The 22768-nt window shown below is 37.4% G+C and overlaps 1 protein-coding gene across 3 annotated transcripts in view; it reads right to left on the bottom strand.

The window, feature by feature from the left end:
• The window catches only part of ARHGEF38 (Rho guanine nucleotide exchange factor 38), a 45191-nt gene that overhangs the window by 19886 nt on the left and 2537 nt on the right, over positions 1-22768 (bottom strand). For 2 of the 3 annotated variants that reach the window (XM_039343994.1, XM_039343991.1), the window contains exons 2-5: positions 10914-11104; positions 8473-8596; positions 5082-5229; positions 1200-1217 (exon numbers count right to left, since the gene is read on the bottom strand). In XM_039343994.1, coding sequence (XP_039199928.1) covers positions 1200-1217; positions 5082-5229; positions 8473-8596; positions 10914-11104 — 481 coding nt within the window. The remainder of the gene's footprint in view (positions 1-1199; positions 1218-5081; positions 5230-8472; positions 8597-10913; positions 11105-22768) is intronic. The other variant, XM_039343993.1, reaches the window with a different exon arrangement.

Below are 22768 nucleotides of genomic sequence, written 5' to 3'. Positions count from 1 at the left end.
GTCTATGGTTTTCTCAATATTTTTTTACTTTATTGATTTCCCCCAAAAATGGAATATAATAATATATTCACAGATTTATGTACATAACATCCAGATCTTATTATACATATAAATAGGTTTCACAACTAGCCATCCCAGATGCAGACCAGTGCTAGAGTATTCTATAGGTAGTCCTCAATTTATGACAACTGTTAGGACTAAAATTTCTGTTGCTAAACAAGGCAGTTGTTAACTGAATTGTGTCCAATTTTACAATCTTTTTTGCTACAGTTAAGAAAATCACTGGAGTTTTTAAGTGAATCACATAATCATTAAATAAATCTGGCTTCCCTCATTGATTTTGCTTGTCAGAAGCTGGCTGGGAAGGTCAAAATGGCAAACATATGACCCTAGGATGCTGTAACCATCATAAAAACACACTATTGCCAAGAGTCTGAAATTTAATTACATGACCATGGGGATATTGTAATAGTCTTAGATGTGAGGCCTGGTTGTAAATCACTTTTTTTCAATGACATAGTAACTTCCAAAGATTACTAAATGAATGACTGTAAGTCGAAGGCTTCCTGTAAATATATAAATTGCTCCTGTTTGGGAAATGTGCCTTCAATAACTCAGAACAAATGGAAAACATCTGAAGTATGTGTGTTTTCCTTCGCTGAACAGGGGCAAAAGAAAACCAGTTTTGGGACCAGCAACAGCAAATTTAAGAAGCTACAAAATCCACAACATGGGAAGAGGGCATTTTTCTTAAAAAAACCCCACACATTTAATCCAACATGCGGAAATTAAGTCTTATTGATTCATGTACCCTACACTTTTCTATATTGTAAAACGTTGACTATTTTGCGTTGCTGAACTTATGCTTAACCAAAAAGTATTTTCTAAGAACCATATCTATTTTCAGTATAGAGTGACGTTCCAGGATTAAACATTTAGTTGACTTGCTTTATGTAATTCTTTGTTTTCTATTTTTTCAAACAAAGATAGAAAAGTCTCAAATTTAGATCAGGGAAACTAGATCTAATTTCCTTTCAACCATGAAGCTTACCAGATAATTTTGAGCAAATTGGGCATTCTATATCCACCTACTGTAGTTGATCTCAAAGCTGAAGATAAATTAATAGAAATGGACATAAATGAGGAATTTGGATGAGAATGCCAAAACTGTAATACATCTAAATAAATGCATAACTTACCCTTCTTCATATATCTTTCTGCAAAAAGAAAAAGAAATGCAAAATCATCAGCAGTCTCTTAAGAAAAAAGAATATTAGTAGGCTGATCAGGTATCTCTGTTGTTTTTTTTTTTGAGCCAGTGGGCATTACGTATTTTGAGAACTGTTACAGGCATCTAATGAAATGGCTACCATAGAGAATCTAACCAATCACAACATACCAATTTTCCAGAACTCTTGAAATTATTTTCCATGACACACAAGCACATCTTTAGTCTCCCAGATGCATTCTGTCACCTCAGCTTACCTTTGTATTTTTTTCTTGGCAGATAAACACACATCCTAATAAAACACAGGCTGGAGCCACCCACTGCTTTTATTGTTAAGATGAATAAAAGAATATATAAAAGAATAACAATACAAGAATAAAGTATTTATTGTTAAAAATAAACCTAAAGGATCCATGAGGAATCCAGAATCCGTATTGCAGACCCTAAGTGCTTAAACCAAACTACATCTTGATTCAGTATTGCTACAATAACTTTTTCAATATTACATATCCCTTCTGATGGGACTTACTTTATGGGTGGCATGCCTATTTAATATTCAATAAAAAAATGGATTGGGCTTTTAAATCTCATATCTTAAGAATCTCTTTACTTAGGATTTGGAGAAAATATTATAAAAGTGATTTCAAAGTACCATTATGGGCTATACCTTGGCATGCGATAGAAGCAATAAAAAGAGGGGTTAAAATGGATATGGTGTCTTACAGACAGTTACTTAAATGGGATGGACAAAACTGGCAATTAAAATCACGGGAGGAGTTAGCACAAGAAAACTTTATTTATTCTTGGTTCCAATATAGGCAATTATTAGACAGATGGAAGATGGATTGTAAGGTGGTTTTTCTTAGAGAAGATGAAAATCTTATTAAGCAAGTGAAGGATTCAAGACAAACCCACATTAAGAGAATTTATGCGGTTTTAGTTGAATTGGATTCAGAAACGGAACTAATTAAAGATTGTATGATAAGATGGGCGCAGAATTTTGGTGAGCCAGTCTCATTGGACACCTGGGAAAAAATTTGGGTGAGAAATGTCAAATTTACACAAGCACAGAACTTAAGGGAGAATTTTTATAAAATGTTTTATAGATGGCACCTTGATCCACAAAAAATGTCTTATATGTACCCTGACGTGCAACCCAAATGTTGGAGATGTGGTGATAAGGAGGCTTCCTATTATCATATTTGGTGGTCATGCAGAGAGATAAAAGCATTTTGGATCAAAGTATGGTGGAATATCCAGAGAATTTTTAGAAGGAGGGTAAAATTTACTCCGCAATTATTTTTGTTAGGTATTGTGACAGATTGTGATACAAAGGAGGTTGTATTGATGTTAAATTTGATTACAGCCGCTAGGCTGTTAGTAGGACAATATTGGAAGAAGGAATCCTTGCCTACATTGCAGGAATGGTTTCTTAAAGTAGCTTATCTGGCGGAAATGGCAAAGATCTCGGCTTTCTTAAATCAACAAACGCAAGAGAAGTTTTTTGCTGTTTGGGATAAATGGATAAAATTTATACAATTTAGATTGGGTATACAAAAATATTATATAGTTTTTTCATAAGTTTTATTTTTATATATATTATAGATAATCTCTTTATATATATAAATATAAAGTTTTTAATTTAATTTTTATTTTTACTTTTTAAGCCTATATTCTGCTCTGGGAAGCTCAGGGGGGGGGAAGGGAGGGGGGGGTTTTTGGGAGGGGTGTTTTGTTTTTTTTTTATATGTATTGTTTAGTTTTATTTTTTTTGTATATGTTGTCTCTTGTTTTGTATTCTTTTTTCTTTTTTGTAAAACTTATAAAACTTTTAATAATAAAAAAAAAATATTACATATCCCTTCTGGCACAATCGGACTTTTGAATCTTCCCTTCAGTTTTAGATTCATCACAGTTTGACATTATATTGTAATGTTTGGGGATAAAATAAGGAGAGGGGTCTATTTGTCTGGACCTGAAAAAGGATGAGACATTTAACAAACAAATAAATAAATATTAATTAATAAATAACTTTCAAGTATTGCTTTGTTGAAGAACAACTGGAGTATTAGTTGTGCAATTTTCTAAGTGTGTTTCACTTTATTGATTCTTCAATGAATTATTCACTTCCAATCTACTTCATGAAGCAATACATTCCACTTGCTTCTAAGAGTCAAGCAAAGCACCTACCCCTGTGGCTTCACTTCACTGTCTTGTATGAACTCTTCCAAAAATTCCAAAATCTGGAAGAGGCTGATACCCATGTGCTTCCATTCAATTGCTGGAATTCTCACAACCGCAGTAAACAGAACTGTGGTTTAGTACTTAAACATATGAATTCTTGGGCCTTATTGCATGAATAATAAGGAAGCCTATTCTTAATATTCCATTTCTGAACTTCTGAGGAAGAAATGGTGAATTAAAAGAAGCTCTGCTAAAAGTGGAACCAATAACTGCAATGGAATGAAGAACTGGCAAATAGAGTGGCTCTTTGTAATTCCTCTCTGGACAAGGAGAATACCTGAAATCACCCACAAGTTCTCCTTAGAGTTGCTCCTTGCAAGAAGACTGCAAGACAGTGGTCTTTGGCAGCTTTATTGCTCTGAGAGACAAGGGAATACGCAACTTGCTCAACCAATGGTTGGGTGTATATAAAGTTGGTGTATTTGACTAAGATTAAATAAACAACTTGTTATCTCTGATAATCCTGGACTTTTGCTGATCAGTACTGAAACAATGAAGCTTTAAGGATTGTTTAGAGATAAGATATGGGATATGAGAAGAAGAGATTATTTGTTGTATTTTATGAGAAAGTGATAGTTATTGAAATGGTTTATACTTGTGAAAAAGAGTAAGTCACTTCTTTATCTTAATAGTAATAGTAATAATAATAATAGTAGTAGTAGTAGTAGTAGTAGTAGTAGTAAAGTTGGAAGGGACATTGGAGGTCATCTAGTCCAACCCCCTGCTCAGGCAGGAAACCCTATATCATTTCGGACAAATGGCTGTCCAGTCTCTTAAAAACTTTCAGTGTTGAAGCATTCACCGCTTCTGGAGGCAGGTTGTTCCACTGGTTAATTGTTCTAACTATCAGGAAGTTTCTCCTTAGTTGCTTCTCTCCTTGATTAGTTTCCACCCATTGTTTCTTGTCCTGCCTTCAGGCGCTTTGGAAAATAGCTTGACTCCCTCTTCTTTGTGGCAGCCCCTGAGATATTGGAACACTGCTATCATGTCTCCCCTCGTCCTTCTCTTCATTAAACTAGACATACCCAATTCCAGCAGCTGTTCCTTATATGCTTTAGCCTCCAGTCCCCTAATCATCTTTGTTGTTCTTCTCTGTACTCTTTCTAGAGTCTCAACATCTTTTTTATATCGCGGTGACCAAAACTGGATGCAGTATTCCAAGTGTGGCCTTACCAAGGCATTGTAAAGTGGTATTAACACTTCACGTGATCTTGATTCTATCCCTCTGTTAATGCAGCCTAGCACTGTGTTGGCCTTTTTGGCAGCTGCAGCTTTTTTTTTTTTTTTACTGTTTTCTATTTTTCTTTTCTGTACTTTATGTTTTATTTTTATTCTTTTGTTTTTTAGTTTGTATTAGTTTTTTATCCTTATAATAATAATTAAAAATAAAAAGTAATATTATATTTTTGCTAACACTTTTAATTCTTTGAAACCATGCAAAAGGAGCCAAGAGCATTAGATAAATCTAATCAAGTAACTTCTTGAAAAAACAGTCCTTAAAGGGAAGACTCTTAATAAAGCAAACTGTTGAAAATATAATCCCCCTCCAACTCTCACATAATTTACTCTCGCATATGCTTTGAAAATGTTTTTTTAGAAAAAATCTTACTTCAAGGATTGTAGACAATCTTTTATACATTGTTTCAATTCCTCATCCTTTTCATAGAATTCCAGAAGAAGGTGAGCATCATCATGATGGTAACAGTAGATTTTGTATGCTTCTTCTAGTACATCTTTAATCTGTAGAAATACCTGACCTGGGAAAGTCAAAAACATACATATAAGCCAAAACAAAACCACTGTCAGATGATACATGGTCTCCCTTAAATCTGTAAAGAAATATATGGTCTCATGTAAAAGCTGCAGGTCATTTATGATTGGTCTTGGAAATTCTGCTTTCTGCCTTGTCCGTGAGTTGGAATTCCTGCCTTTGAGTAGGAATCTGTTGGCTTTCTCAGTGGTAGTGCTGCAATTACTGAATATTGCTCTAAATGACATCCATTAAGGTCTCTTTTTTAAGAGAACCTATTTTACACAGGACAGTTCTTTGGTTCAAGTCAACTTTGGAGAACTATAAGATCGAAGGGTTGTCCATGATTTTAGTCCTTCAGCAATAGGAATTATTTCTTTAAGGAATTACCTTCATTAGGAATATTTCCTTGTCATTCTCACTTAAGTCAGGAAGTGCAAAACAATCTTTATTTATATTCTTGGTTTGAAAATAAAGCACAGCACTGTTAGGCTCCTTGATTTATAGTGGACACTAAATTAAGTCATTCCTGGTTTGTTCAATAGTCACAATAATGGTAGGAGCCCAGTGATAACCAGCTTCAGGAGCACACAGAGACTTTGCTTGGTTTTGAAACACAAAGCTGTTATGAAAGGAAGCACTAAACAAAGAAAAGCACACACCAAAAAGGAAGTCAGTCTTTGACTTCTTGAAAGCAATTGAAAGAAACTTCCTGAAAGAATGTACTTCTCATTAAGAGTATGAGGCAGGTAGAAAAATGTGAAAGCATAAGCATAGTCTCATTTGATACTTCAGCTGAAAAATATATCTGTAAAAAGCAGCACATCTGTGCAATGTATTTATTTCGTCTCCTATCTAATTTGGGGACAAAACAATTCAGTCTTTGATTTTTCCTTTGTGTCTAGTAACTAAGATAAATGCCAAACACAGAAAGGTGAACTGGGTTGACAAGAGGCTAAATGCACAGCTTTCATTATAGATAAAGTGCACATGGATATGATTAAATAGAGCCATATTCTTTTTACTGCATGCATAAGAAAAGGAAACCTTCTCTTCCCCTTAGCCATTCACATCATTTACTTTAATAATGCTACTAAGAATACGAAAAAACAACCTACTAAAGGTCTTCAATCAGAGTGTCCTTGAATGCTGCAGAAGGCTGTCTCAAAAAAGCCATTCAACTTATAATTAGCTATAATGAAACCTGATTATTTTTCTACCTTGTTGCCTCTAAACCAGGAATCACATAGCAAGTCTTACAGTCAACAATAATATTCATGTTTCTTCTGAAATTAACTATTCATTGGCTGGTTTCATTAATCCCTTTAAGTCATGAAGCACTTGACTTCCTTTTGTTTTAGTGTTCTGTGTCATTTGTGCTAAGTCCTAACTTTAGGTTGTTGTTTAAACCCAGCCAATATCTCAGTCAACAAATCATGATTTGTTATGTCTTATTTGTTTCAAAAAAAAAAAAATAAAGACAAAGCAAAACGTTATATAATGTAAACCCAAACAATCAGAAAGCTACAGGCTACATGAAGCAGCTGTGGACATGTTGATGCTTTTCCACAATAGATATGGTTAATGTATTTATGAATTATATCTTTAAACTCAAATGCTCCAAAGTAAATCTTGCTATCTTCAGATCTCTAATTATAATCTGGGTGTCAAATTTGAACCAGATCTTCACCGTGTGTGTGTGTGTGTGTGTGTGTGTGTGTGTGTGTACGTGCACACGTGTGTGTGCATGTGCATGCATGTTCATGGAGGTTAAACACTTATTCAATCTTGACTAAATCTTCAGCTTTGCTTTTGTTTAGAATTTGGGTGGCTGATAATCTGAAATCTAAGAACTGTAGGCTAGATTGAGAAGTTGAAAAAATATTGGAGGAGGACAATGACAAATCACTACTCATACCAAGAAAACTGCTTGAATGTGTTCTAGTTATATGTCCGTCCTCCTGATTTAACGTATTATATACATAATATTGAATTATATCATAGCATAAATTAGGACCAACTAAAAGATCAAAAAATTATCTAGCTTTTGCATTCATAGGTAAAAAGCAAAAAAACCAATAAAAAAACTCAGAGTGAAATCATACACTGTGAAGAATGCTAGATATTATAACTCAGAAACATATTGAAGGTCAGTTATGTTTGCTTTATATGACATCAAATAAAGCACAATTTGGGAAACTTTTAAAATCCTTGTTTTAATCTATGTGAAGATGTTCCTTCTATGCAGCTTTGTCCTTTTTTTTTTCTAGGCAGACCCATTGTGATATAGTAACTGAGGTATTGGACTGGAACTGCAGACACCCAGATTCAAGTCCAGTCTTACCATATGGAAATACACTGTTGTTATGAAAGTACAATAAAAATATCCATATACTGTAAGCTGCCTTGAACTCCTGGATGAAAAACAGAATATATTCTAATAAATATACAGGGTTAGAGGAGGTTTAGAGTGTAAGACAACTAATCTCTGGGTGGTTCATTTGAAAAGGGTTAAATAATACAGTCCACTTACCTGTATCACAGAAACTCCTAGAGCCAGACAACTGATCTGTTTGCATATCCTCTAAGAAAAAGAGCTACAAAGCATCCCTCTCCATTACAAAACATACTTGAAAGCCAAGTAATATGAAACACAGGCCTCAACAGCCACATCCGGGGCAGGAGGTCAAAAAAGGGAAGATGGCAGTTTAGTAGCACAAAATACATCCATTTGTTCAGAGCCACATAAATGTTCTGTTATGTCTTGCCTTTTTAGACCCCCCCCCCCCGAAATGGATCTCTCTGCTCTCAAATATTAATTGGCAAACAGGCCTACTGTTTCCAGTCTGACAAATCAGGAAGGGCCTAGTAATGACAAAGCCTTGTTAGAGTTATCCTGATGTACGGGACCTTCCTACGTTCTGGGGTCAGAGCTTTCCAGTCTCCAAAATAAAAGATATTTGACCCAGTTAGTACAATTATATGCTGCTGGAAACATCAGTAAGAAAGTCTAACAGGAACGGTTGCCACCTAGATTAAGCTAGCTGAGTATGATATTGCAAGTTGATTATGGGCCTGATTCTCTATCTTTCATTTGCATACTACAGTACTTGGAATGTTAGTTTGAGAAAATAAGCAGGTAAGTTTGACTCTAGCTGGGCAATGGGCAATTTATTGCATCATTATTATTACAATTGTTGTTGTTATTGCTCCAGGTAGCCTTGTAGAGTTCAGGAAGACAACAACATACCAATTCCTTGTATGGCTGGTTCCACATCTAATGTTGCTTCTTCCAACAATGACAACAGTTTTGATGATATTTCATGGACCAATTCAATGTTGCTAAATAAGCTATCCACATCAAGTCGAGCAATCTAATGAAGCCAAAACAAGGGGCAAAAACTGAAAAAATGGAATGCTACTGTTGTAGCTATTCTTTTGCTCAGAAACACACATTACATATTCACTTTTCAATGGGTTTTCTTATGATCAGATAAAAGGGAGATTCAAATTAAAGGACAATTGGAATAAAAAACCCAAAACTGAATTTAAAATAGTTATATATATATGATGACCATATAATAAGCCAAAATGTATACACTGCTACTAAGATTTTAAACTAACAGGTTAAACACTATATCAGTGGTTCTCAACCTGTGCTCGGGACCCCATTTGGGGTCAAATGACCATTTCACGGGGGTCGCCAAACAACTCAGTCCGCCATTTTTTTCCCCTTTTCCTTAGCTGTGCTACTCCCTTTTATTCTATTGGCTTTTGAAAGCTAATAGAATAGACTCTCTTGAATAGAGTCTAATTCTATTAGCTTTCAAAAGCCAATAGGAATTGTCCAGGCTGTCTCTGCCCTGCTGAGCCCGCCAAAAGTCCCATTATGCAAACGGTGCTGCACCAGTTGAGTAGTCCTCAACTTACAACAAGTTGGGGGTCGCGGCATTAAAAAGGTTGAGAACTACTGCATTATATGATGAAATGGATTGCAATTTTTATTACAATATAACCACATTTTACATTTATATGTAAAACAAATACAAATACAAACATTTTCAGCTGATATATCTTCACAGTAGGATATGTACAGATCAGTCTTCATTATTTTTTTTTAAGCAGTGAAGTCAAAATCTGGCTGGAAGGTTATGGAGGCTGAAGGGCAATGCAACTAAGAAACACAAGGTTGGGGAATGGCAACTATTCTCCCTCTCCCACATAGCAAAGAAAGTTTTCCTATCTTTTGCGTGTTTCTCAAACAAAAATATAATAAAACTAAAAGTAATGTAAATAATTTAGATTATCTGCTTGATTATTAATCCCTAATGGTCTATACTTTTAAAAATAGAAAAGTTATCCTTTTTGTTGCAGCCATTCAGATCCATTTAATATTAAAAAAAATGTGCAAAGAAAATAAAAATGTGCAATATGTGTGTGTGTGTGTGTGTGTATGTGTGTGTTAAATTTAGATTTTTGCCTGACAAAAATATATAAATAAATAAAGCAGACTGCCTCTTTTGCTTCAAAAACAAAACTCTGAATGTGTATGTGGTAGCCAGACATTTCTGAAGTGCCAGCTGAACAACAAACTGACAGAATAAAACCTGCATGAAAAGATATAATTGTAATCAGCACTTCCATTAGCATCACTGTCTCAGATGCAATACCCTACAGTCTGGGTCTGCAAAGCTAATTACTGTAAAATAATATTAGCTATCTGCATGTGCAAATACAGCCTCTATGTCTCTCTGGCTTTATTTATTAAATTTCTAGGCTGCTCTCCTCAACTAAATGACTCTGGGTGGTTTACAACAACGTAATAAAATAATATAAAACCTGAACAAAAACACAGATAAAAAAGTTAAAACTTATAAGCTTGAAGTGAAAGTAAAAGTTAAAAATTCAGAAGGCTAAAAAGTTAGCAAGAGTGGGAATGCCCTCAAGCCACCAGCTGTCCCCAGGGCTGCATCACACTTCAGAAGATTGGGGGCTCACCTCTGAGGGTAAAATTTCTGAAGAACAGGGATAACAGCAGAGAAGGCCCTCCTCCTGGCTCAACTGGTTCTGCCAATTGAAACTCCTTGACAAATGGGATATGAAACATTATGTCCCTGCTTGACTGGGTGGGATGGGTTGATATAGTTGGGATGATATGTTCCCCCAGCTAACCTGGTCCCTTGCCTTGAAGGGCTTTAAAGGTGATGACCAACAGCTTGAATTGGACTCAAAAGCAAACTGGCACCTAGTACAACTCATGTAGCAGAGATGTTACATGTGCACATGCATTTTGCATGACACACCACTGATTAACTGAATGTTCAGTTTCATGGGTACACATAACTGACTGAACATACATTTATCATTAATTTCACATAGTTGGCTGACACGATCCAAAGTGGGCCCTTTTCACTGGAATGAATGAGACAAATTATGGGGTAAGCCAGTTCCTCAGATATCCTGGGCCCATGCCATAAATAGCTTTAAAGATAATGACCAACACTTTGAAATGGACCTGGAAGTAAACTAGCAATTGCATCCAGTTTTTCTCAGATTAAGTGAGAAAAAGAGCAAAAGGGCAGGGAGGAAGGAAAGAAGGAAGGAAGGAAGGAAGGAAGGAAGGAAGGAAGGAAGGAAGGAAGGAAGGAAGGAAGGAAGGAAGGAAGGAAGGAAGGACTAAAAGTTTCTTACCTGCCTTTTTTTCAAGGGTTCAACCACTATTCTGATGCAGAATTCCAGATCACTAAAATAATCTCTTTCTGTTTGGAGTATTTCTGCAATTATCTTTTGCCTTCTGGCCATCATTCGCTTAATGAGTTGCTCTTCAGTTTCCAGGGGTAAACCAACTGGTCCTACAGATCCTGCATGGGGTGCCATCTTTTCTGTAAACAAACAAACGTTTGTTTAAAAAATAGGTTAACAACTTGTTTAGGGCTAAATGACCCACAAAAAGGAACAGCTGCACATGGGAATGGCACACAAATCCAGAGGTTTGCAACTGATATTCTATCAATGGTCATGAATGTGATCTAGTGGCTTACTCCATGCCCAGCTTGGATAGAGCACACTGTACAAACATGTTTATTGTCTGAGTTTATATGTAGCATTAAGCCACATTCTAGTTTTCTTTGATTAGGATCATCAGGTGAAGCCAGCTACTACAACTTGCAGACCATGAATTATGCCATAGCATAATGTGCCATGAGATCCTAACTACTTGGGTATTATTCCATAAAACATGGTTAATGAAAACATGGTTTGACTGTATATATTTAATAGGAACTTCCATGTGGACAAAACAGATGTTTCTGAATTCAAAGATAAGTACAGGTAGTCCTCATTTAGTGGCTGCCTCATTTAGTGATTCTTTGCAGTTGTAATAATGATGAAAAAGTAACTTTATGACCAATCATCACATTTACAACTCTTACAGATCTGCAAAATAAAGCTGAAGTAAGATCACAAGGACAGTTGCTGTTTCACTTAATGCCCACTTCACTTAACAACCAAGTGATCAGTCCCAATTCTGATTGTTAAATGAGGACTAGCTGGACACATTTATGGCTACAGTCTCATGAAATGTAAGCTAATCTTACCTTTCTTTTCTTTCCTGAGCGTATGTTATACTGATCTTTATGCTCTAATAATTTGAAACAATACTCAGGATATTCAATATTATTTTTATACACTTACTTGGACTTAACACTTTAGTCTTCATTAAGTGAAATGAACATCGAGGTTTATCTACCTGAATTAATATTAATATTAATACATTGTTTCTCTCTTTCCTCCTTCCATTTGTTGTTTCCCCTCCAATCTGAATTTATATTTTTCAGTACAGAAAAGTATTTTCTTTATGTTACTTTATAAAGCACAAGTAGTGTAAATGAGAAACCTATACTGTCAAAGAGAAGGTCTTATTTTGTATTGTATAAATTAAACATTTGAAAATAAGTCAGCAGGGATGTCCACAGGATATACTTAAAACAACGAATTCTCCACTTTCTCAACTCCTATTCAGTCCTATGTGGTCCTTCCATTCCTGGTTGACTCAAGGATTTAGCCATGTCTGTTTTAATCATGATTTGATTAACACAGTGGCTTGATTTACACATAACTCTAAATCATAATGATGGTCATAAAAGCAACATTAAAGAAGGAAGCAGACCATATCATGAGTTAACACAATAGGTGAAACACCTTAACAGAGGGACCCACAATCAGTAATAAGAGCTATTGCAAATAGCAGGTTCTTTTTAAAGCAAAGCTTGAAAAGAATAGGGAAATCTGGCTAATTTTAACCTCATTAATATAACTGCTGATGGAACTAATAAGACCAAAAATAGTAATGATTTGCACATGTGAGAATTTCAGGGGAAATGCAATTTCTGATTTCTCAACTGTATTTTAAAGATATAGAATTCAGAGATAATTCTGGCTTAGTAGCTATCACATAGTTCCTAGTTATCTGATTCCATTCTGAATAAAATGCTGAAATTTATGCCCTCTGAGAAAGTTTCCTCTGAGTATCAGGTTTCCCATGTATTTCAGGCAAAGAAACATTATAGTCTCTATAACCTTGCACAAACCACTAGAGAATTTGACACTGCTTAACTATTATCAACTGATACCTATTTAAGTAATCCAAAACCCCAGTTTTGTTTTTTGTTTAACCATGTGTTGCAAGTAGTTATGAAAAAGACACATAACTTTTACAGAAAATATCTGATTTCCATTCCTTGACTTTAGATTCTTTTAAACGATTGAATGAATATTTTCTGGAACACTGAAAAAAATATAAAAAATTATCAAAGATGAAATAATATCCTTATTGTGAATGCTTCTGATGGACTCCGATGGGTAATGTTTCTCCTACTTGGGTTGTGAATTCTAAAGTTACTACATAAAACAATCTCTGAATTAATTATGTATAAATATAATCTATGTATATATGTGGATTGAGCTGATACAGGCAAAAGATTTCTTCCTCCCATAATTGGGCTGACAGGGTGCATCAAAAAAACCCCACTCAATATAAATATATATTTTGTTGTTGTTGTTGTTACTTGCGAAGTCGTGTCCGACCCATCGCGACCCCATGGACAACGTTCCTCCAGGTCTTCCTGTCCTCTACCATCTTCTGGAGTCCATTCAAATTCACACCTACTGCTTCAGTGACTCCATCCAGCCATCTCATTCTCTATCGTCCCCTTCTTCTATTGCCCTCAATCTTTCCCAGCATTAGGCCCTTCTCCAGTGAGTCCTTCCTTCTCATTAGGTGGCCAAAGTATTTGAGTTTCAACTTCAGGATCTGGCCTTCTAAAGAGCAGTCGGGGTTGACCTCTTCTAGGACTGACCGGTTTGAACGCCTTGCAGTCCAAGGGACTCGCAGGAGTCTTCTCCAGCACCATAGTTCAAAGGCCTCCATTCTTTTGCGCTCAGCCTTTCTTATGGTCCAGCTTTCACAGCCATACATTGCAACTGGGAAAACCATGGCCTGGACTATACGCACTTTTGTTGGCAGGGTGATGTCTCTGCTTTTTAGAATGCTGTCTAGATTTGCCATAGCTTTCCTCCCCAGGAGCAAGCGTCTTTTAATTTCTTGGCTGCAGTCCCCATCTGAGGTGATCTTGGAGCCCAGAAAAATAAAATCTGTCACTACCTCCATTTCTTCCCCATCTATTTGCCAGGAATTGAGAGGGCCGGATGCCATGATTTTGGTTTTCTTAATGTTGAGTTTCAAGCCAACTTTTGCACTCTCCTTCTTCACCCGCATCAAGAGGCTCTTTAGTTCCTCTTCACTTTCTGCCATTAGAGTGGTATCATCTGCATATCTTAGGTTGTTGATATTTCTCCCGGCAATCTTAATTCCAACTTTTGATTCATCTAGCCCTGCCTTTCTCATGATGTGCTCTGCATATAAGTTAAATAGGCAGGGCGACAGTATACAGCCTTGCCGGACTCCTTTTCCAATTTTGAACCAATCAGTGGTTCCGTGTTCAGTTCTCACTGTTGCTTCTTGACCCGCATATAGGTTTCTCAAGAGACAAATGAGATGGTCTGGTACTCCCATCTCTTTAAGAACTTGCCACAATTTGTTGTGATCCACACAATCAAAGGCTTTTGCATAGTCAATGAAGCAGAAGTAGATGTTTTTCTGGAACTCCCTAGCTTTCTCCATGATCCAGCGTATGTTGGCAATTTGATCTCTAGTTCCTCTGCCTCTTCGAAATCCTGCCTGTACTTCTGGAGTTCTCGATCACACATACTGCTGGAGTCTAGCTTGTAGGATTTTAAGCATAACTTTACTAGCATGTGAAATGAGTGCAATGGTGCGATAGTTTGAACATTCTTTGGCATTGCTTTTCTTGGGATGGAATGTAAACTGACCTTTTCCAATCCTGTGGCCACTGTTGAGTTTTCCAAATTGCTGGCAAATTGAGTGTAGCACTTTTACTGCATTGTCTTTTAAGATTTTGAATAGCTCAGCTGGAATACTGTCACCTCCACTAGCTTTGTTGTTGCTCAGATTTTCTAAGGCCCATTTCACTTCACATTCTAGGATGTCTGGTTCGAGGTCAATGACCATCTCATTGTGGTTATCTGGGATGTTAAGCTCATTCTTGTATAGTTCTTCTGTGTAGTTTTGCCATCTCTTCTTAATCTCTTCTGCCTCTGTTAGGTCTCTGCCATTTTGGTCCTTTATCATGCCCATCTTTGCATGAAACGTTCCCTTCATATCTCCAATTTTCTTGAAGAGATCTCTGGTCCTCCCTATTCTGTTGTTTTCTTCTATTTCTTTGCACTGTTCATTTAAGAAGGCATTCTTATCTCTTCTAGCTACTCTCTGGAATTCTGCATTCAATTGGGTGTATCTTTCTCTTTCTCCTTTGCCTTTCGCTTCCCTTCTTTCCTCAGCTATTTGCAAAGCTTCCTCAGACAGCCATTTTGCTTTCTTGCATTTCTTTTTCTTTGGGATGGTTTTAGTTGCTACCTCTTGTACAATGTTGCGAACTTCCATCCATAGTTCTTCAGGCACTCTGTCTATCAGATCCAGTTCCTTAAATCTATTTGTCACCTCTACTGTATATTCATCAGGAATATGATTTAGTTCATACCTGAGTGGCCTAGTGCTTTTCCCTACTTTTTTCAATTTAAGCCTAAATTTTGCAACGAGAAGCTCATGATCTGAGCCACAGTCAGCTCCTGGTCTTGTTTTTACTGACTGTATAGAGCTTCTCCATCTTTGGCTGCAGAGCACATAGTCAATCTGATTTCTATGTTGACCGTCTGGTGATGTCCATGTGTAGAGCCGTCTCTTGGGTTGTTGGAAAAGAGTGTTTGTTATGACCATCGTATTCTCTTGACAAAATTCTATTAGCCTGTGCCCTGCTTCATTTTGTACTCCAAGGCCAAACTTGCCTGTTATTCCGGTTATCTTTTGGCTTCCTACCTTAGCATTCCAATCCCCCATGATGATAAGGACATCATTTTTTGGTGTTAATTCTATAAGGTGCTGTAGGGCTTCATAGAACCGGTCAATTTCATCCTCTTCAGCACCAGTGGTTGGGGCATAGATTTGGACTACTGTGATATTGAATGGTTTGCCTTGGATTCGAATTGAGATCATTCTGTCATTTTAGGGGATTGTATCCCAGTATTGCTTTTCCTATTCTTTTATTGACTATCAAGGCTACTCCATTTCTTCTGAAGGATTCTTGCCCACAGTAGTATACCTGATGGTCATCTGAGTTAAATTCACCCATTCCTGTCCATTTTAGTTCGCTGATTCCTAAGATGTCGATGTTCAGTCTTGTCATCTCTTTTTTGACTACGTCTAGCTTGCCTTGATTCATGGATCTTACATTCCAGGTTCCTATGGAGAAAAAATCTTTACAGCATCGGACTTTCCTTTCACCACCAGATATATCCACAGCTGAGCGTACTTTCGGCTTTGGCCCAGTCGCTTCATTCTTTCTGGCGCTACTAGTACTAGCCCTCTGCTCTTCCCCAGTAGCATATTGGACACCTTCCGACCTGAGGGGCTCATCTTCCAGCGTCATATCTTTTTGCCTTTTAGTACTGTCCATGGGGTTTTCATGGCAAAGATACTGGAGTGGTTTGCCATTTCCTTCTCCAGTGGATCACATTTGTCAGAACTCTCTGCTATAACCTGTCCATCTTGGGTGGCCCTGCACGGAATAGCTATCGCTCATTGAGTATGCAAGCCCCTTCGCCACGACAAGCAGTATCCATCAAGGGGATAAATATAATATATAATATAAAATAATTAAAAAATCCAAAATAACAGATTCACTCTTATAATAATAGTGTAAAACTGCGAATCATTAACTGAAATTATACCTGGATCTCCATACTGTTAAGTGCAAATCTTTTTCTATATACTATTGTTGTTGTTGTTGTTAATTGCGAAGTCGTGTCCGACCCATCGCGACCCCATGGACAACGTTCCTCTAGGTCTTCCTGACCTCTACCATCTTCTGGAGTCCATTTAAGTTCACACCTACTGCTTCAGTGACTCCATCCAGCCATCTCATTCTCTGTCGTCCCCTTCTTCTATTGCCCTCAATCTTTCCCAGCATTAGGCCCTTCTCCAGTGAGTCATTCCTTCTCATTAGGTGGCCAAAGTATTTGAGTTTCAACTTCAGGATCTGGCCTTCTAAAGAGCAGTCGGGGTTAATCTCTTCTAGGACTGACCAGTTTGAACGCCTTGCAGTCCAAGGGACTCGCAGGAGTCTTCTCCAGCACCATAGTTCAAAGGCTTCAATTCTTTTGCGCTCAGCCTTTCTTATGGTCCAACTTTCACAGCCATACATTGCAACTGGGAAAACCATGGCCTGGACTATGCGCACTTTTGTTGGCAGGGTGATGTCCCTGCTTTTTAGAATGCTGTCTAGATTTGCCATAGCTTTCCTCCCCAGGAGCAAGAGTCTTTTAATTTCTTGGCTGCAGTCCCCATCTGAGGTGATCTTGGAGCACAGGAAAATAAAATCTGTCACTACCTCCATTTCTTCCCCATCTATTTGCCAAGAATTGAGAGGGCCGGATGCCATGATTTTGGTTTTCTTAATGTTGAGTTTCAAGCCAACTTTTGCACTCTCCTTCTTCACCCGCATCAAGAGGCTCTTTAGTTCCTCTTCACTTTCTGCCATTAGAGTTGTATCATCTGCATATCTTAGGTTGTTGATATTTCTCCCGGCAATCTTAATTCCAACTTTTGATTCATCTAGCCCTGCCTTTCTCATGATGTGTTCTGCATATAAGTTAAATAGGCAGGGCGACAGTATACAGCCTTGCCAGACTCCTTTTCCAATTTTGAACCAATCAGTGGTTCCGTGTTCGGTTCTCACTGTTGCTTCTTGACCCGCATATAGATTTCTCAAGAGACAAATGAGATGGTCTGGTACTCCCATCTCTTTAAGAACTTGCCATAATTTGTTGTGATCCACACAATCAAAGGCTTTTGCATAGTCAATGAAGCAGAAGTAGATATTTTTCTGGAACTCCCTAGCTTTCTCCGTGATCCAGCGTATGTTGGCAATTTGATCTCTAGTTCCTCTGCCTCTTCGAAATCCTGCCTGCACTTCTGGTAGTTCTCGATCCACATACTGCTGGAGTCTAGCTTGTAGGATTTTAAGCATAACTTTACTAGCATGTGAAATGAGTGCAATGGTGCGATAATTTGAACATTCTTTGGCATTGCCTTTCTTGGAATTGGAATGTAAACTGACCTTTTCCAATCCTGTGGCCACTGTTGAGTTTTCCAAATTTGCTGGCAAATGAGTGTAGCACTTTTACTGCATCGTCTTTTAAGATTTTGAATAGCTCAGCTGGAATACTGTCACCTCCACTAGCTTTGTTGTTGCTCAGATTTTCTAAGGCCCATTTCACTTCACATTCTAGGATGTCTGGTTAGAGGTCAGTGACCATCTCATTGTGGTTATCTGGGATGTTAAGCTCATTCTTGTATAGTTCTTCTGTGTAGTTTTGCCATCTCTTCTTAATCTCTTTTGCCTCTGTTAGGTCTCTGCCATTTTGGTCCTTTATCATGCCCATCTTTGCATGAAATGTTCCCTTCATATCTCCAATTTTCTTGAAGAGATCTCTGGTCCTCCCTATTCTGGTGTTTTCTTCTATTTCTTTGCACTGTTCATTTAAGAAGGCATTCTTATCTCTTCTAGCTACTCTCTGGAATGCTGCATTCAATTGGGTGTATCTTTCTCTTTCTCCTTTGCCTTTCGCTTCCCTTCTTTCCTCAGCTATTTGCAAAGCTTCCTCAGACAGCCATTTTGCTTTCTTGCATTTCTTTTTCTTTGGGATGGTTTTAGTTGCTACCTCTTGTACAATGTTGCGAACTTACATCCATAGTTCTTCAGGCACTCTGTCTATCAGATCCAGTTCCTTAAATCTATTTGTCACCTCTACTGTATATTCATCAGGAATATGATTTAGTTCATACCTGAGTGGCCTAGTGCTTTTCCCTACTTTTTTCAATTTAAGCCTAAATTTTGCACCGAGAAGCTCATGATCTCAGCCACAGTCAGCTCCTGGTCTTGTTTTTACTGACTGTATAGAGCTTCTCCATCTTTGGCTGCAGAGCACATAGTCAATTTGATTTCTATGTTGACCGTCTGGTGATGTCCATGTGTAGAGCCGTCTCTTGGGTTGTTGGAAAAGAGTGTTTGTTATGACCATCGTATTCTCTTGACAAAATTATATTAGCCTGTGCCCTGCTTCATTTTGTACTCCAAGGCCAAACTTGCCTGTTATTCCGGTTATCTTTTGGCTTCCTACCTTAGCATTCCAATCCCCCATGATGATAAGGACATCATTTTTTGGTGTTAATTCTATAAGGTGCTGTAGGGCTTCATAGAACCTTTTTGCCAACAATAACCATTTATAACCTTCAAATAATTATAAGTTGGATAGAAGGATAGTTAAAAGACTATCTAATCCAGGGGTGTCAAACTCGTAATGTCACGAGATGTGTCGTGACGTATTGCAACCTTTTTTCCATTGGCGGCACCATGGCGCATCCAGCCTGTGGGCCGGCAGTTTGACACTCCTGATCTAATCCAAGAGCAGGCATTTCAGTTAGTCTCTGCAGCATTCAATTGCTACTAATGGAATAACCTTAAGCTAATATTCATTTCTTAACAGTATCTCAACATAGTCATGAAAGGCAGGGATATTTTTTGATACTGGCTCCCTGGTTCATCTACTCTGCTCTAGAAGCTATTCAACATATTGCAGACAAGAATGGTCTAACTCCTAATACAGGACCGTATTTACAGTCTTGCCGGGGTGTCTTCAGGCTATGTTCAAAACATCAAGATTGCTCCAGCTTCACATAAAAAAAACCAGGCAGAAGTTTGCACATTGCCTTCTTGACTTTTTTTTTTTTACTACATTCCGTGGACACTTCTGCAGTCTTGGGGCCTGTAGATATCGCTAAAGGCTTGGGTATCTTCTGTAGTTTCCAACTAAAACTGACATAACAAATATAGTTTCTCCTGGCCAATCCTATCTACATATTAGTAAATCCACTTGGATTGCAAAGGGATGATTGAAAATGATTCAGAAACATCAAACAATACAAAATGCAGTTGCTGGGATGCAGATTAAGACAGAGGTACGTAATCTACAACTATCTAAAATTTACAGTGTCTTTCCAAAAATTGCGACTCAGTTGTAATCTTCATTTATCTACTCATTAGGGTTATATCCAAGTTACTTTTAGGAGACATCACCTCAAGGATTCCCCCTGCATTTTATCCTCACCACAGCATCCTCATGAGGTAGGTTTTGCTAAAAGAGAGTGGCTGGCTAAAATCATCCAGTGAATTTTGGCTAAAGGTACATTTCAACCTGGTCTCCTTATCCTATACCAACACCTTAATCACTATATCCCACGGCTGCATGATGAAAGAAGGGCACTATTAAATACAGAGGAGTGATTAATTACTTGTATTTAATCAGTGAAATCATATAAACATTACACCACCCAGAATCCTTTGGAGTGGGACAGCTAATCAATTTAAGTAAATAAATAAAATTATTTATCTTTCCATAAGGCTTGAAGATTGGTTCCTAAATGTGCATTTATTATACATTATGACTTAAAATGGTAAATTGCCTTCATTGTACTGCATTTAAAGAATACATAATTAAAAGGATATATTTTTCAGTTCCCACTTTTGCATCAAGTTTAGATTGATGACAGATGCTACAGTATAAATAGATGCTACATTATTCCAAATTCAAACTTCAAGGCATACTCATCTGAATTTTTTTTAATTTTACCATCTCATTTCATATAATTATTAAGAACTGTATTACTGTATAACTATTTGATTAATCGGGGCTTTTTGTGTCATAGAACGCCCAGAACGGAGTTCCGGCACCTTTTTGGGATGGAAACCTTGTAGGATAGGCAAGGCGGGTTGTATGACATGTGTGAGTTCCGGCACCTTTTTTTTTTTAAAGAAAAAAAGCACTGTGATTAATAGGATATTTGAAGATCAGTTTTGACAGGGAGCTAAGCTATCTTATAAAAAAAACAGGGAGAGTTTTTAGGCTTTCAAAAATACTAACCAATTTAATTACCGTAACTATGATTACCTAAAGCTCAAAGAGAGTGACATTTGAATAGACCTTTTAACATGAAAAGATTAGAAAGGCCAACAGATATTTACATAAGCATCATTTTCCCACTATGATATATATGTCCTGTTATACTCCTATTTGTAACTTGATCCATCCAGACCAAAAAAACAAAAAACCATATAAACCAATGGTTTATATTTTATAGTGTTGGTGCACTAAGCAATAAATAAAAAATATATGGTAAATAATGTATAGGAGAGTTATATTGCTCATAATGAATGGCAACTAGTAAAAAAGGATCATTATATATCCATTTAGGCCACAGATTACAAAAAAAAGTCCTGCCTTATGCAAACATTGGCTTAAGGAAGAAAGCTATTCAAGTAATCCATTATTTTATTTTACTAATACTAGTAGATTCGGTTCCTGTTTAAATTGCTCATCCATTTACATGACACTGACCTTTCAATATAATGTCTATTATTGAGATACTTCCTGTTTTTAAATTGACTGAAAAGAGATCTCAGAAATTCTAATGAAAGGCAGTCACATGTGAGAAAATGTTCCCAAATCTGAAAATGAAAGGATATTCCACAAATAACAACACCATCAGAAATATTCAACACTTATTTTGAACCGGGGAATATATATGAAGAAATTAAAGGTAATTTATTGTCTCAAACAAATTCCAGTATTACAGCATGTTGTTACAAAAATAAAAACCTAGGAATGATATTGCTCATTCATATTTTTACACTAATGTGAAATTAAGTAGAATCCAAAGCACAGCTGGTAGCACTATTCTACTAGCTGGTCTGTGCCCTCAATTAAGATTTTAAACTGAGTTTGAGAGATACAAGTCATTCTCTTACATCAAGTTTTGATGACGTGGGAGAAAATGGGAGGGTTCTATGTGCTGCCTTGTGCTCCTGAATGAAGCAAATAAATGAAACAATAAATAAGACATTATGTCCAATCCTGGAATGCATGACTCTAAGGAAACATGGGTTAAATGTTAAGAAATAGCTGGGATTGTATAATGCTGTATGACAGACTACCGGCAGTCCTCAACTTACATCCATTTCTTTAGTGACCATTCGAAGCTCAGTGGCACTGAAAGAAATGGCTTATGACTGTTTTTCACACTTACATCCATTGCAGTATCCCCATGGTCAAAGGATAAAAATCGGACACTTGGCAACTGGCTAATATTTATGATGGTTCTTGTTTCCTGGGTTCATGTGATTTTCTAACACAGGGGTCCCCAATCTATGGGCCCCAGCCTGGGACCAGGCTGTGGGCTCTTGGCCAGCGGTCTGTGGAAATGCCTGGCCGGTGCGTGCACGAGTGGGCGCACATTTCCCCCCACTCGTGCTAGCACACATGGGTGCAAATGGGGCTGCTAGTGCTGGGTGGCTGTGCATGGCCCATTTGCGCGTGCCGCATGCGTGAATGGGGACGCTAGTGCCCTGCCAGTGGACGTGGCCCCGTTTGTGTGTGTGCATGTGCACAACAATTTGGAAGCTGCTCTCTTTCCCTCCGGGCTGCGAATCCAGAAAGGTTGGAGACCTCTGTTCTAACAAGCAAAGTCAATGGGGAAGTGAGATTCATTTTACAATTGTGTTACTAACTTAACTGCAGCGATTCACTTAACAACTGTGGCAAACAAATGGGGCAAACTCACTTAACAACAGAAATTTTGGGCTCGATTATGGCTGTAAGTCAAGGACTACCTATACTACGAAGCTGAGAATGTTGCCAAACCTGGTTAGAACTATTTACATAAATTGTGCTATATAAGCATAAGTTGAGTAAGTCTAACTAACATTAACCAGAGGTTATGTGATTGTAAAAATCTAACCACAAGAGATTTCCTATCATGAGGAAACCCAACAGGAGGGGCTGATAACAAGAACAGC

The sequence above is a fragment of the Crotalus tigris genome, unplaced genomic scaffold (assembly GCF_016545835.1).
Source record: "Crotalus tigris isolate CLP2741 ecotype Arizona unplaced genomic scaffold, ASM1654583v1 scf7180000017887.1893490, whole genome shotgun sequence".
NCBI lineage: Eukaryota > Metazoa > Chordata > Lepidosauria > Squamata > Viperidae > Crotalus > Crotalus tigris.
The sequence above is the reverse complement of the archived record's forward strand: the minus strand, read 5'-3'. Positions and strand labels throughout refer to the sequence as shown.